At 39.9% G+C, this 16,357-nt stretch overlaps 1 protein-coding gene across 1 annotated transcript; it reads left to right on the top strand.

The window, feature by feature from the left end:
• Window positions 1–539: 539 nt before the first annotated feature.
• hao1 (hydroxyacid oxidase (glycolate oxidase) 1) lies at window positions 540–10,592 on the top strand. Its single transcript, XM_069674681.1, has 8 exons — window positions 540–673; window positions 2,660–2,811; window positions 7,386–7,656; window positions 7,790–7,962; window positions 8,441–8,532; window positions 9,920–10,078; window positions 10,356–10,425; window positions 10,525–10,592. Exons 1-8 carry the CDS (start codon window positions 540–542, stop codon window positions 10,590–10,592), a joined length of 1,119 nt encoding a protein of 372 aa, XP_069530782.1.
• Window positions 10,593–16,357: the final 5,765 nt, after the last annotated feature.

Below are 16,357 nucleotides of genomic sequence, written 5' to 3'. Positions count from 1 at the left end.
TTGCATGAGGTCATACATGTGAGTTTGCGGTAAAATCAAAGTGTCCCTATTTGGAGGTTTGAAAATATGGTCACCCTACCATAATGCCAACAGGATCAGAATCGGGTTTATTGCCAAGCAGGTTTACAGATACAAGAAATTTGTTTTGGTGTTTTGGTGCAGATCAATTATAACAGAACTAGAATACAAATAAGTAAAATACTTAAGTAGAACAAGATAAAAAAAAAGAGCAATGAGAATTAAAATATAAAAAACGATATGTATAACACAACATATGTACAACAGGTGTATTTAAAAACTATACAGATGTGCAGGATATTGGTGAGTACAAAAGCAACAATACTCTGGGTTTATTCTGGCCTTTATAATGTGGAAAGATTGTTTTAACTGAGAAGAGCTGAATACTCCAAAGAAATTATTAAAAGAGGAGGCACCCTAAAGCAGGTTAATGATTACAGCTCTTATCAGGGCTTGCAAAGAACTGTGTCAAAGTAACAGATAGCGAGCTGACTCACTGTCTTGTTGTTTCAGTGGACACAATGTCAGGGCAAGTGTGTGTATCGGATTTTGAGGAGGAAGCCAGGAAAATTCTTCCAAAAGCTGTGTATGATTACTACCGCTCAGGAGCTGATGAGCAACATACCCTTGTTAACAATGTCGCTGCCTTTAACAGGTACAGCACACACACACACACACATTTAGAAGCTGGACAAGCTTGGACAGGCTTGTAGCATGAAGCCAAAGTTAAAATTAAGCTACAAACAGCATTGTGCCTCAGACTCCAAAGTAAAAACTTAAACAGAGCAGAAGGCCAGAAACTATAATTGTACATGTGTGTCATCTGCAAAGCCCTGGCACCAATCACAGCCTGTTTTACAAATAAAAGACTCAAAGACACAATGTTAGGGCATGGAAATAATTGAGGTTAGAATAAAAATATATTTTTCTTGTCATTCAGCTTTTACATACACATGGGTTTGTTTATCTTTTCCTTGCTTAAATTAGGGTGACCATATTTTCAAACCTCCAAATAGGGACACTTTGATTTTACTGCAAACCCACATGTATGAGCTCATGGTACAATTGGATATTTCATCAGTGCACCTTTCAACCCCACGGAAAGTGCCTCAGCAAATGAAAAATCATGTCTCCCAGGATCAACCAAAACTTTAGGCCTATTTGAAAAATGCAATTAACACCAGTAAACACAAAACATATTAATTTATTTATTAGATTGATGAGAGGTGGATGTCATGATATTATTGGTTGAAATTGGCTGGTACTAGCTAACATAAGCACACATGATATTTTGTTTTACAGGAAGAAAAAATGATCAGATTTTGATATAAGAATACGAAGAAATTGATTTTCTGTTTTTTTTTTTGGCCTATATTGTCAAATAGATGCACAATATTACCGGGGGTTGTGATCTAAAAGGATTAAAATGACATTTTTCATTTCACCTTGACTTTAACAAAAACAAGGTAGGCCTGGAAATACCTTGAGGCCAATATAACTTAAACAGATAAATCAAAACATAAAAATAGCATGACAGTTAGCCTACCTGATGTTATGCAGCAGGTCCTGTCAGTATGATAAGATGGGCAAGTGAAGCAACAGCCGCACACCGACTGATTGACACATGTACAAACAAATGACGATTGAACTTTGGCTTGTGGTACATTAGTGATGATTTCTATTGGTTAAAACAACAACAGCCTTGGCAACGACATTAATTAACATACAGACAAATAACTGTTGTAAGCATGGTGCATCGTTTTAATTGGTCAAAACCGGAACATTTTAGTGTTTTAGAGATATTTGTCGGGACTCAGGACACAGAGGTCGAAAACGGGATGGTCCCGATTAAATCAGGACATATGGTCACCCTAAGTTAACAAAAAATCTACTTAAAGGCCTGAAACCTGAAAAGGTTATCTATCGGCTAATAGGAGCTCCCTCAGCTTGCATTTTAAGCCATTGACTTCTATGCCAGAAGTCATCCTTGTGGATTTATTCTTCAGAGTATTTCAGCTGAAACGACAGAGAATGTATAGAACCAAACAGCTTACACGGAGTGGAGCCTGAGTTTCTGACAAAGCAGCTAAGTCGATATGGCAAAATATGTAGTAGATAGGGTGTGCATAAGTCATTTATTAAACATACTGCTCTTTTTTGACCTTTAGTTAAGCAGTGATGAGATGAGAGTATTGCTTGCATACCAGAAAGGAACTTAGTTTTTAAAATACAGTATGTGCATCAAACCCTTCTCAAGGTAGTTTCGCTTATGATTTTTGCCAGGGAACTGAAGTCAGTCTTTGATAAACACCCAATTTTAAAAACTATGAATCTGTGCAAATAAAGGGGAATGATGTGTACACTTCTACAATGATTATCGAAGCTCTAAAAAATTTTACCATTTTACCACCAAGAATACATTTAACTATTGTTGCCAGTGCTGCTGGTTTCCAGGCTCCCTTTAGAGCTGCCGATTAGATAATCTGTCTCACTTGCCTCGTTTCCTCACCTGGCACAAGTCATCAATAGCTTATCATAGGATGACGTCAACGTTTTTGTATATGTGTGTGTGTGTGTGTGTGTGTGTGTGTGTGTGTGTGTGTGTGTGTGTGTGTGTGTGTGTGTGTGTGTGTGTGTGCAGGTGGCATCTTATCCCTCGGGTGCTAAGGGATGTGTCCACAGTGGATCTGTCTGTCTCTGTGCTGGGCCAGAAGCTCAACATGCCCCTATGTGTTGCAGCCACAGCAATGCAGAGAATGGCTCATCCTGAGGGAGAGATGGCTACAGCAAGAGGTAATCTTTCTCTGAATTAGTTAGTTTACTTGAGAATTTAGAGGTAGAGTTTATGGAAGTGTGTAATATAACAAAACATAGAATGGAACTTGAAATATATATTATAATGTAAAAAATCGACTTGTATTTTATATGATGTAGCATAATGTTACATGGCCCTGTTAAATACTTGATTCTGATTGGTTAATTACATTATGAGGTATGCTATTTGTCTTTACCAGACTGTTGCTATAAAGAACAGACCTTTGCGAGGAATGCGACTCTAATCACAGAACCTGAAGGACAAACTGTTATCATATCAATCCACAGAGTCCAGTAAATTTGACGTTGGGCTGTCTACAGTGGGAAAGAAGGAAAAGAGACAAAAAAAAACAGCGAAGAGAAGGATGGGCAGGAGGGGGTAGGGGATGTAGCGTAAATCAGTCGATTAATTATTTAATAATTAATTAGACTCGTCATAGAATGCCTGCACTCTATATTGACGAGAAGTTAACCTTAACGTTAATTAAAAGACTTAACCTATCATAGGTATTTAACGGGGCACCACCCAATTTTGACAAAACAGGGAAAACATATAATTAGTTACCTAATTATTTTAATTCAGTCTCATAATCTGAAGGTTGCTACAGTTTAGAATTGAGTTCGTTTCGCGGTGTACAGAGGCTTAGTACTTCACACACACAAAGACACTTGAATCAGTACTTTATAAATGAAGAATTTATTGACTAATACTACTAAACATACATGAGATAACTAAATATGGGGATGAACGTGAAACGATTAATAACAGGATGAATATGATGAAAGATGGATTGAAACCTGTTCAAAGGAGTGAAGTGTAGCAGCTGAGATATTAGGAGGTATATCACCCAAACCTTATGCTAACCTTCCTAACAAATCTGTGACTAAAGCATCAACCCCAATATACAGTAAAACCAAAGTTAGACCTACTCGGAGGGCGAGGAGGGTCAACCGCGTTGCAGATGAGGCGTGTGGAGAGCGTCAGGTCAGAGTGGTTCGAAGCTTCTGATGCCAGGGCTTGTACCCGGGTTCCCTCGGAGCGGCGCCGCACGGCCGATTCGGTCTCTCTTAATGATGACGTGCCGGTCAGTCCCGCGTTGCGGCCTGAGCCGGATGGAGGCTGAATGCGTCTTCTGGGCTCGGGACTGAGATTTTGTCCGAGTACCGGGGCTTGAGCACCGGGAGAACTAGAGTCTGTATTTTGAGCAGTTCGGATCTAATGCAATGCATATATATATATACATATATACTTGTAGAGCATATATGTATTCACAGACACACAACTTTGCTAAATTCATTCTCTCCGGCAGAGAGAGGGGTGTTGGGGGGGGGGGGGGATGGCTCCAAAACTCTTTCTTCTCCCCAGGGCTCTGGGGTGTGAATCGTTTGAATCGTTTCTGTTGATCCACCGTCCCTGGATCAAAGCATGTGGTTCCTTATTTCCCCACAGCTAATCTTGTGAGACAAACATTAACTGATCGTAATCCCATGGTTTATCAGATGACGTCCTTCTTTTGGTGTCTGTGGAATGTTGGTCCTGCAGACGAAGAGTTATAAAGTTTCCCCTGTGGACACCATCTTTAATTTATTGGTCCCCAGAACAGAGCTAATGGCTTAGCTCTCTTCCTGCTGAGGTCAAATGACCAGGTCAGGCCTTGGTCAGGCATCTCCTGGTCACACGCTACAGGGACGTCTCTGAATAGTAGACAATGCCCCCCGGAGGATGTGAATGTTATGGCTTGAACATTTATAAATAAATAGCCTCGTTTTTGCACTTTACAATAGGCATATTTCATGGCAAGCCACTTAGATATTTACAGGTGCTCTTGAGGTCATTCCAATAATCTCTTTCCTAGAGAGAATTTCTGCTGCAAGGAGGTGACACATGTAACAGCACACCAAGAGCCAGAGAAAAGCAACATATCTTTGACCTAATTTCACTACTACAATGTCTATGAATGCATAGAGACCACATTGCATTATTAGCTTGTGTGTATTGAATACAGGAGGCATGTAATTTACACACATGTACTTTTGTGGTTAGAACACATTCATCAATGCAAGACACCACCACAAAATGATGCAGCTTTTCATTTTATTCAGGCATATGTGTGAGCATTTTAGGGGTGCTGCCTGCGTAACTGCTTACCCAGGTTTTGAACCAGTTGCCCTCAACCCCTATGTACTGCAGGCTGTGTATGACTACATGCAGCTCTATGGGGAGATGCAGGAACCAGAGCTCAATAGGTCAGTTTTTGAAAATCAAAGTTAGTTTACACAGTGAATCGTATTTAGAGAATTTTGTATTTTTTTATATTAATATAGTCTGCTCATTTTTCACAGTTACTAAAGACACCTGGTATACAGAAACCTTTTGCTGTGGTGCTGGGGATACTCGGGCCAGCACAATAGGGTGGTCACCCCGTTTTGTGCTGTCTCCATCAGGGAAGAGTTCCCTGAAACTTGGGAAACTTACACAGGTTTCCAACTCCCTCCATGTCCACAGCTGTTTCCATTCCACAAGTTGTTGTTGGGGCGGGATGGTTTACGGTTATGATTTATGTGGCGGCTGTGGCTCAGTGGTAGAGTCGGTCGTCTTTCAATTGGAAGGTTGGAGGTTCGATAGACTGATATGGATACTATATCTGTTCAATGGGGCTGGTGTTTTTCAGACTGACATAAAGTGTTCAATTGCTTAACATTGTTTCATTTAGATTTGTTCAAACTAAACATGTTTTTCCATCCTTGTGTTGATATTGATTTTTTCTTTTTTAACGTTTTATCACCAAAAAACGGATTGCACTATTATTCATGAATATGATCTAACAGAGGTAAATGGTAAATATTAACCATAAATGCTGTTTTTAATGCTTGTTATTGGGATAAAGTAAACACCTGGTAAGTATTTATCAACTGTTATTTCTGTATTGATTTAAATAAACAATATTGCGGTGGGTCCACCAGACCCGCAAACTGTCACGTCTGAAAAGGGCAAGGACTAAAAAGGCAGACTGGACAGATAAAAGTTCAAACAGTGTTCTTTAATCCAGAAAAACAGGTCGGTACACAAAAAGACAGTGTCAGTGAGGCATAGGAGCAGTTAAGAATCAAAAACCAAATATCCCAAAAATACAAGGAAACATTAGGTTATACAACTGGGAATGCTGGAACGAAGTACAAAGACTATTGAACGGGCACTGGGGAAGACACAGACTTAAATACCCAAGAGGAGGGGGAGTCGATCAGACACAGGTGAAACACATGAGGGTGATTGCAGGTAATTAAGGGAGCGGGAACCACACAGGGAAGTGAAGAGATTTGGAATGAGACAGATGTGAGTGACAAAATAAAACAGTAGTTTCATAGTTTTGTGTGATTCGACTGAGGCCAACCACTTCCTCTGGATGAAATAAAAAATATAGGCTAGCCATAATTTGGGGGTTTTGCTATAGCCAGATAATTATCAAAGTAATCTACATGTTAAAGTCAAATCAAATTTTATTTGTATAGCGCCAAATCATAACCAAAGTTATCTCAAGACACTTTACCAAAGGAGCAGGCCATACTCTTTGTTATTTAGAGACCCAACATGAATCACCATGAGTAGCACTGAGCAACATTCGGCACATTGGCAAGGAAAAACTTCCTTTTAACAGGCAGAAACCTCAGGCAGAACCAGACCTATGTTGAACAGCCATCTGCCTGGACTGGGCCGAAAAGTGGAATAGAGGGAGATGCATGATAAAGACAGGCAGACAGAAAGACCTATGGTTAGTAACATTAATGGGACAAGAAGATAGTTAATAAGATGCATTAATATAACATAAATGCATAGAGAGAAAGTGGGAGAGAGAGAGGGAGAGACAGGAGCTCGGTGTGTCAGATCCCCTGGCAGTCTAAGCCAATAGCAGCATAACTATGAGCTGATCTAAGCCTGAGCCAGCCCTAACTAAATGCTTGAGTTTTAAGCCTACTCTTGAAAGTAGAGAGCGTGTCTGTCTTCCAGAGACTGATGGGTAGATGATTCTAAAGGAGGGGGGCCTGATAATTGAAGGCTCTACCTCCCATACTACTCTTTGAGACTTTAGGTACCACAAGCAGGCCTGCATCATGGGAGTGCAATGTTCTAGAGGGGGAAAATGGCACTGTGAGCTCTTTAAGATACAATGGTGACTAACCATTAAGAGCTTTCTAGGTGAGAATAAGGATTTTGTTATATTAAATTATATTCTAGATTTTACAGGAAGCCAGTGCAGAGAGGCTAATACAGGAGAGATGTGATCTCTTTTCCTAGTTCTTGTCAGTACACGTGCTGCAGCATTTTGTACCAGCTGAAGAGTCTTTAGAGACTTATTAGAGCAGCCTGATAATAGTAACGAATGCATCGACTAGTTTTTCTGCATCATTTTGAGACAGGATGTGTCTTTTTTTTTGCTATGTTGTGAATGTATGAAAACGGCTGTCTTTGACATTTTTTTTATGTGGGAGATGAAGGACATCTCTTAAACTGATGCGGAAATGAATTCTAACCTCAGTATTATTTATCTTATTAGCATGCCATGCAGTGGGAACAGGGATGATGCTGAGCTCCTGGGCCACCTCCACTATAGAGGAAGTGACGTCAGCAATGACATCCTCACCAGGTGGTAGAGGTGTTCTATGGCTGCAGCTTTACATCTATAAAGACAGAGAGCTGACACTTTCATTGGTTCGCCGGGCAGAGGCAGCGGGCTATAAGGCTATCTTTGTTACTGTGGATACGCCGTATCTGGGGAAGAGATGCGACGACATGCGCAACCACTTTAAACTGCCCCCTCATCTGAGGTAGGAACCAAACACAACAGCCAGAGCAGATAAATACATAATCAATTCCCAAATTCGGTCATGGAGACCACAGAGTGTATAGTCACATTACTCTGTAACTCTTAACTCTCTTTCTCTCTGTGTATGTGTTCAGCATGTCTAACTTCTCAACAGCCGCCCTGGCTTTCTCCGAGGGAAACTATGGCAGTGACAGCGGTTTGGCTGTTTATGTTGCAAAAGCAATAGATCCCACTCTCTGTTGGGATGACATCAACTGGCTGAAAAAAAAAACAAATCTACCTGTTATTGTCAAAGGAATACTGAATGGTACACGTAAAGAAATGCATGCACGCGCTTGTGTGCACACACACACACACACACACACTTTGGTTTAATTTATAATCTGTCTTCCCTAATCTGATTATAAACCAAAACGAGGGATGTTGTAATGTATTAGATCTGCTCAGCCTGTTAAGGTTGCAATTATGTATCAACGGTCAGGAGGATCAGAAGGATTCCACTTTTTATTTGCCAATTATTAGCACACATATTTGGAAGGTGCCCATATTGTCCCCATCCTCAACCAAATCAGGTTTGTATAATGGGGGCAAAATGTTTCTTGAGGTAGTTGCTCACATACAACTGATTTAGAGCTGACAGCATTGAATACTGAAATATTATCTCTTGAGAAATTTAAATTAAAATCAACAAGGAAAGCTTTTCTGCACATACCTTGATAGTACATGTCTGAATTTGTATGGTTCAATAAATTAGTCCAGCAATGTTTGTGTGTTTGTATGGTCAGGTATGGATGCTGTCCAGGCGGTGAACTATGGTGTTGATGGCATCCTGGTGTCCAATCATGGAGCTCGACAACTCGATGGAGTACCTGCCACAGTCTGTGTATTTTTGTTGATTGTGTGTGTGTGTGTGTGTGTGTGTGTGTGTGTGTGTGTGTGTGTGTGTGTGTGTGTGGCTGTGGGTGTGGGTGTGGGTGTATGTGTGTGTGTGTGCGTGTGTCTGTGTGTGTGTGTGTGTGTCTGTGTGTGTTCCAGAAGTTTCAAAATTCACATCGTTAGCTAAGGCTTGTAACTGATAGAGCTCCAAACCCGGTGCTGGGTTAATGCCTTGAGCTCTTAAATTTCCCCTGTGGGGGATCGATAAAGCTTATCTTATCTTATCTTATCTTGGATCTCAGATCCTGTGTCCTCATGACGAGAAGCAATCAAAACACTGCAAACAATGAAAGCAGGAAATGTGAGTGAGCATGCGTGAGAGGGATGGATGTGAAATAGACTATGACCGTGAAAGAACAACAGTCTTCCTGCCTGAACTTATGCTAAAGCATCATTTAATCTTGATTTTTACAAGTAAAAATGACGACAGTTCATTTAATCAATATTACTTAAAAGTCAGTTTTTTCAGAGTTGTTCATCTCCTGTCAACATTTAAGAGAACTAAAATTCACCTGACAAACTGTCTTTTAGCACCCTCATCTTAAATTAGGCAGTGAGAGAATGAGGAATGTCAAGAACAGTCCATCATCTCTATGGACAATTACACCCTTCAAAGACACTTTAACATAAAGCAAAAACGTAAAGCAATAAAGGGTACTTTCACGTAAAACATCCAATCGTGCGATTCTTTCTCTCTCTAAACACGTAGAAGCAACACTCTGAAACAACTTATTGAGCTTTGTGTGGTTCCTCAGCAAGGAATATGAAAGATGGTTTTGTTGAGGGCAATCAAACACAGACCATCAAAGTTTACTTAAATCCTATGGCTCAGATGTGTCTCAAACTTTAAAAGCCAAGTTCTTATTTATTTTCTTCCATTTTCTCACATAATCCAAATTCACCACTCAAACTTTCTCTTCTGCCACACTGTCAAGCCTGCATATCAGACGTCTTTTTCTCAGATTAAACCATGATGTGCTATATATAACGTTCACAGACCCTCTCTCCATCTCCAAATCTGGACAAGTGGTTACCTGATTCTGGTTTCACCAGCACTTGACCTCCTTGTTTTTTCGTAGGGTTAACCTGTTTCCACCACCCATCTATCCACACAGACTTTTATTCTGGAGAACCAATCAGACTAAACACACACACACACACGTACCTGCACGTGCATATCTCAGCACTTACTTCATAACACACACCCGGCAACCCCGTTTTTCTCCATGCTCACTGTTGTTGTTTCTCCTGTGTTCTGTTTTGTAAGTATTTTGTCTTGTGTACATATGTATATATATAAACTAAAGTTAGTGTGTTTGTGTATACAGCTGGATGTGTTGGAGGAAGTGGTGAAGGCAGTACAGGGTCGTTGTGATGTCTACCTGGACGGAGGAGTGAGGCGGGGTACAGATGTCCTAAAGGCTTTGGCTCTTGGAGCAAAGGCTGTCTTCATTGGCCGACCAGTGCTGTGGGGCCTTGCCTGTCAGGTGAAGCATTACATTCATATCCCATTACATTCATATGTAATATCCCAACCACCTCTGATGCCTTTTCTGTAATTAAATCTTTGAACTTTTTTAGCATCTACTAGCCAACAACTGGAGTTCAGACCAAAAGATTCAAAGCCAATTACATGTAGCAAGACATTTTCTAATGTTGGCTGAAAGAGAAAGATGCTTATTATGAAAAACCTAGAACTATTGAAATGCAGTTAACACAACTCTTCCTTATGCTTGTGACACAACTACACAAATGTGTGTCCAGGGGGAACAGGGAGTTACTAAACTTCTGGAACTACTTAAAGAGGAGCTGCGACTGGCTATGGCTCTGTCAGGTACGAAACACACACAAGGAATCCACAGTTTGCACATACGTCTGTCAAACATTTTTCCCACACTTCTTTGTGTCTGTGTGTTTGTGTGCGTGCTTGTAGGCTGTCGTTCTTTATCCGAGGTGAGCAGGTCCCTTGTGAGGAGAGCTGAGTTTACCTCCAGGATATGAGAGAAGAACCTGATGCAGGAAACACAAGACAATACATTTATAATCACTGAACTTCATCACTAAATTTGTGGTTTTACTGAAAATTGAATAAGTGGGTGAATAAAGTTGGAGTGATTCAAACAGGACTTTTTTCAATTTTAAATTTGAAGTCAGTTTACTCCTAATTAACTGTTGAAATGTCTTTAAATGTGTTCTGTAGCTCTGGGATGTTAAGTCTAAAAGATTTGGGCTGGGAAAGTATATTGAAAGAGCTTTAGAGTTGTATTATGGGCTAACTTTCACGGAACAGTCATGTGAAAAAATTAGGACACCCCATTAAATATTCAGTTCTTTATTAAGAAATGTTCACATACCGATGTCTAATCTTGTTTTTATTTATCTCTGGGAAAGAGAGGAGAGAAGTTATTTAATTGCAGCTAAACAAGAAAAATGTACCTTGATTTACTCATTAAACAAAAGATAACAAAAATGCGTATTCTAACGGAGGAAAAAGTTAGGACACCCTACCCCCTAATAGCTAGTGTTACCCCCTGAAATAACTTCAGTGAGACGCTTCTTGTAGCCATCTACCAGTCTCTGACATCGGTCTGAGGAAAGTTTGCCCCACTCTTCAACACAGAATTCTTTCAGCTGTGAGATGTTTGAGGGGTTTCTTGCATGTACAGCCCGTTTCAAGTCACCCCACAGCATCTCAATGGGATTAAGATCTGGGCTTTGACTCTGCCATTCCAGGACTCTCCATTTCTTAGTTTTCAGCCAGTCCCTGGTGGATTTACTGGTATGTTTTAGGTCATTGTCATGTTGCAGGGTCCAGTTCCTCTTCAGCTTTAATTTTTTTTACAGATGGTCTCACATGTTCCTCAAGCACCCTCTGATATACGGTAGCATTCATGGTGGATTCTATGATGGTGAGCTGGCCAGGTCCTACTGCAGCAAAGCATCCCCAAACCTTGACACTTCCACCTCCATGCTTCACAGTTGATGAGGTTATTTTCCTGGAATGCTGTATTTGGTTTACGCCAAACATGTCCTCTGTTCTGATGTCCAAATAATTCAATTTTAGACTCATCTGTCCAAAGAACATTATTCCAGAAGTCCTGGTCTTTGTCTATGTTCTCTCTGGCAAACTTCATTCTGGCCTTTATGTTTTTCTTAGAGAGCAAAGGTTTCCTCCTTGCGCACCTCCCATGAAAGTTAAACTTGTGTAGTCTCTTTCTGATTGTAGAGGCATGCACTTTCACATCAACAGTAGCAAGAGCCTGCTGTAGGTCCCGTGATGACATTTTAGGGTTTTTGGTGACTAATTTTAGCATCTTGCGGTCTGCTCTCTGGGTGAACTTGCTTGGACGGCCAGACCTGGGCATGTTGGCAGTTGTTTTGAATGTCCTCCACTTATAGACTATTTTCCGGACAGTGGAATGGCTGATGTCAAATTCTTTTGAGATCATTTTAAATCCCTTACCAGACTCATAAGCATCTACAATCTCCTTTCTGAAGGCCTCAGACAGCTCTTTTGATCTCACCATGGTCTTCACTCTCACTTCAACAGTCAGGAGCACACCAAACTAAATGTCTGAGGTTTAAATAGGGCAAGCCTCCTTCAAATGCTGAGTAACGATGTTCTAATCATGTGCACCTGATGTGATACACCTGTGTGTGATTTTAGCCATTTTAAGTGGGAATAAATGTGGGGATGTCCTAATTTATTCCTCACTAGAAATTGCATTTTTTTTTAAATTATATTTTACAGAAAGTTTTAAAAAGTATTTTCTTTTGTTTTAATTATTTAGTTATATTACTTGAATCTCTCAGTATTGTTGAAATTGTTATTATTGTCATATGGATAATATGTCCAAATATGTAAAAAAAAACAAAACAAGAAAACACTTCTTTCATAGGGTGTCCAAATTTTTTCACATGACTGTAATTCAACGCAATGGATCCACAATGTACCATGAAATAAATTGATTTCTTCCCCCCATAATAAGTCATTTCAACCCTGCCTTTTTATTGAGAGGGAATGTAGGACTTTAGAAAACATTCTACATTTTCATTTAAGAAAAAACAATCAGGAGAATACAACAGAGAGTATCTAATATCTAACACACACACACACACACACATAATTTAGAAAATAATAAAAACAACAAGTGACTGTTAAAATGCAATTTGGATTATTGCATTTTCATTTTTACTCAAATAACAAATACACATGTTGAAAATGATAATGCTATTGTGGAATTGCATTTCATTACATTATCATTTCAATAAAGTCCACTATACGCTTCCATACTTTTATGTCTTTCTGCAAGATTCATTATGAGACCTGACCTTTAGTACCTTTGAGGCTTAAAGAGCTGTTTTCTCAGAGCATTTAACTTTCACACTTTTTATAAGCACTTCTTGACCTTATAATGTAACTTTCATCCCAGACCCAGATTATATAAATGATCATAGTTTTAACACAAGGTACACACAGTAGATTACCATAGTCAAAGAAAAGATTATAAAGGTGATAATCATGAAGTCGGACACTTCTTTGTTGACAAGTTTGCTGCTGGCCTCGTCAAGCATCTATAATACCAACTCCTCACTGTAAATTGATATGAATAAAGTCTTCATTTGTTGTTGTTGTCGCAGTCGGGTTTTCAGAGCTAGGCTGCTTCTCATGTCTCTTAAATTGCATCCATGCTTCCTTCACTTGCGTCTTTCACTTGCGTCTTAGGCTGCTTCCCAAGTCTCTTAAATTGCATCCATGTTTCCTTCACTTGCGTCGTTCACTTGCGTCTTAGTCCCTCCCACCAGAGATGTATGGAGAGACGCGAGGAAACCAAGAGAGGAGAGAGGAAACGAGGGAATGTTTTTTAAGACACATGAGACGTCCTTTCCTATGAAGCGTCACGTGCAGCGATGTTCGTTTGTGATGATCGTGTCAGCTGATCATCGCTGGATCAGCTGTCAGTCTGCTTTGACAGCTGTTTGTGTCTGCACACATGCACTGTATTAATTCTAATAAAACACACAGTGACAGTGTTTTCTCTCTGTAACCTGTTACCTGTTTAACAAACACCTGCACATGAAGAACAGACTGCACTGTGTTCCTGCTGCAAAACCATACGGACATTTCTTACCACCACTATGTCTTTATATTATTTGTTCATTATTTACATTTTGATCACTGATAATCTGATCTGAATTAATGATTTAAAAAGGCCCAAATACTGTCTGTTCATGAACTATGAACATTATTTATTAGGCTAAAAGTTTCAGGGTAAATAGAAATCACTTCATGCTGATCAAACCCGACCTCACTGATGATCACTCTCACACGTGTTAAAGTGTTACCTGCTGACAGAGAGACTCTCCTGCTCCCTCTGAATTCATTCATTAATCCGTAATAAAAGTTAGCAGGGAAATAACTGATCATGACAAGAGGTATTTTTTTTAGATTAAATTTAATAGAAATTAATCTGTTTTTGCTACTTTTGATTTTTAGACAACTTATTTTTACTCAGATGTTGACTCAGAAAACAAAACAAATCTGCAGTTATTCACTGCATTTTACATATTTTACGACAAGTTATGATCAACATTTCATTCTAAACGATCACAGGTTGTCAAATACCAACTCATTATACCGACGTTGTTTACGTCGGTTTCAAGGCGCCCTGTAAAGTCTGTTTTAAGGTCCGCTTCTTCCTCTCTGCGATATGAAACTCCGGTGGTGTTGTGAAGTTTCACAAAAGTCCGATCTGCTGCAGCGTCCAATCACTAACTGATATCTAATAAGAGGGCGTGTCGGCCAGTAAAATACTTCCGTGGAGGCTGTTCTCGTGTATCCTCGCTTATCGCTCCTCAGAACTCCCTCCTCTCTCCTCGCTCCTCGCTCCACCGAGCAGCGATAAGAGCTTTGAGACGGTCCTCAATATGGCGGCTCCGGAACTACTTCCGGTTCGGGCGATCTTTTTCGATCTTGTTTGTTGCGCAGTTAGTCGCCGTCAAGTTGTTTATCAGGCAGTCAGTCTTTAATTTGGATCTAGTGTGGGAGTATTGTAGACTTAGGGCTTTTTAAATGAAGTTGTATGTAAGCTACCCTTTATAATAATTTCTAGATGTTTGTAGATTATAGTTAATAAAATTACTGTTAGTGGCAGTACAGTGTGTACCAAAATGAGGGCCGTCAGGACCAGGAAGGAATTTGATTATTTTATTTTAAATAATTTAAAATATATTTAATGCTCTTAGTTTTATTTGTTATCCCACTGATTTTTTTTCTGAAATAACGTTTATGGGACTGTGAGACGGCAAGCTTTTGTTTCCCTCGTCCCTTTAAATCATGATGCTGCTTTCGGTTTGTTACCGATCTGGTGAGAAGTGCTGGAAGACGTGGGGCTTCCTCCACACACACCTGCTTCACCTCAGGGAACTTCCTGCTCCAGCCATACACAGGCCAAAAACAACCGAGAATGACACAAAGCTTTCCATAATGCGCGCTCATTCTGATGCACGCTTTCTCTAATTCTCCTGGGCAGTGGGATCGCTTCAGTGGCTTTAACTCCAATCCGCGCTTCGACATACAGTATATTGTACAGTGACCTGTGTGTTTTCTGCCTGTGCAGGGGCACAGTGGACGGAGAGCCCGGTTCATAGAAGAATGACTGAAATCCGCCGTGTAAATAGCAACACGCCTGCCTACAGGCGCACCTGGCCCTTAAAGGGAATGAGAGCTGACGCTCTGATTGGTTTGATTCATGTTATGCCGAAAACACACCTATGAATAATCCAGAGAAGCCAACCTCGGTTTGCGCCCAGTTTGTGCGCTGTCTAACTAGCAAAAGTGGCTCGGACACGCCCTGTGCTTGTCCTCCATGAGCTTTAGACTGTGCGCCTTCCGCTGTGTGAATAGGGCCCTACAGTTTGAAAAAAAGGAAGATTTGAAATCCCTAACATATCATAGAGGTGTTTTTGTGGAAAATTATAATAGAAATACAAACTCAAAAAGACTTCTAGCAAAATAAAATATGACACAGATGCAAAGTATTAAAAATATTAAATAGAACAAACCGTGCTTTTTACACTGATGCAATATACCTGTCGTTATGCAGAAACAATACATTAACAGTTTCCCTTGCACACAAACTCTTAGAGTTTTCCAATTTCTACCCTCATGTAAGGGTGGTTTTCAGAGTATAACGAATTTCTCTCTTGCTCTATTATTTGACAAGAACCGTATGGACCTAACTGCCTTAAGACCGTTCTGAAGGTCATTTAGCTGACAGCAGTTAGGGTAGGTAGCACTTTTTTTGTTTGGATTTGTATTAACCATTGTTCCTTTTTTACATGGCTGAAGGAGAAGAAGAAACGGATACATTGAAATAGCCTTTTTCGAGGGATGGACTCATTCAAAAGATGAGCAGCTTTGGTAAGTTTAACAGAATTTTATTTATCTTTGTAAGCTATTGACTATTGTGACTTGATGAAGTCAGATTCCAAGTCCTGAAGACACCTTTGCGTGTGCATTGTGGCATGTGTGCGACCATCTGCTTGGCCGGAATCTTTGGGGAAACCTGCTGAACCCTGGTTGAGCTGTTTGTTCTTTAATCTGTAGCAGTGACATTGATTTGTACTTCATGCAATGTCTATTTGTAAGCATTTGTAGCATTAGTCATAATGTAGTATCAGTGTTGAGTTACATTCTTTAATTTATTAGTATCTATTCTATTATCAAAGGGTATGAATGAGTTAATGAGCTATAGTTTTTAAAA

The sequence above is a fragment of the Semicossyphus pulcher genome, unplaced genomic scaffold (genome assembly GCF_022749685.1).
Source record: "Semicossyphus pulcher isolate SPU_LCO1_2020_fin unplaced genomic scaffold, fSemPul1.0.p SCAF_23, whole genome shotgun sequence".
In the NCBI taxonomy this organism is placed as follows: Eukaryota; Metazoa; Chordata; class Actinopteri; order Labriformes; family Labridae; genus Semicossyphus; species Semicossyphus pulcher.
The sequence above is the reverse complement of the archived record's forward strand: the minus strand, read 5'-3'. Positions and strand labels throughout refer to the sequence as shown.

Coding starts and splice junctions, on each gene's coding strand:
- hao1 (XM_069674681.1), top strand. CDS start 540: ATGTCAGGGCAAGTGTGTGTATCGGATTTTGAGGAGGAAGCCAGGAAA. Junction 7,657..7,789: donor AAACTGCCCCCTCATCTGAG/GTAGGAACCAAA, acceptor GTATGTGTTCAG/CATGTCTAACTTCTCAACAG. Junction 8,533..9,919: donor TCGATGGAGTACCTGCCACA/GTCTGTGTATTT, acceptor TTGTGTATACAG/CTGGATGTGTTGGAGGAAGT.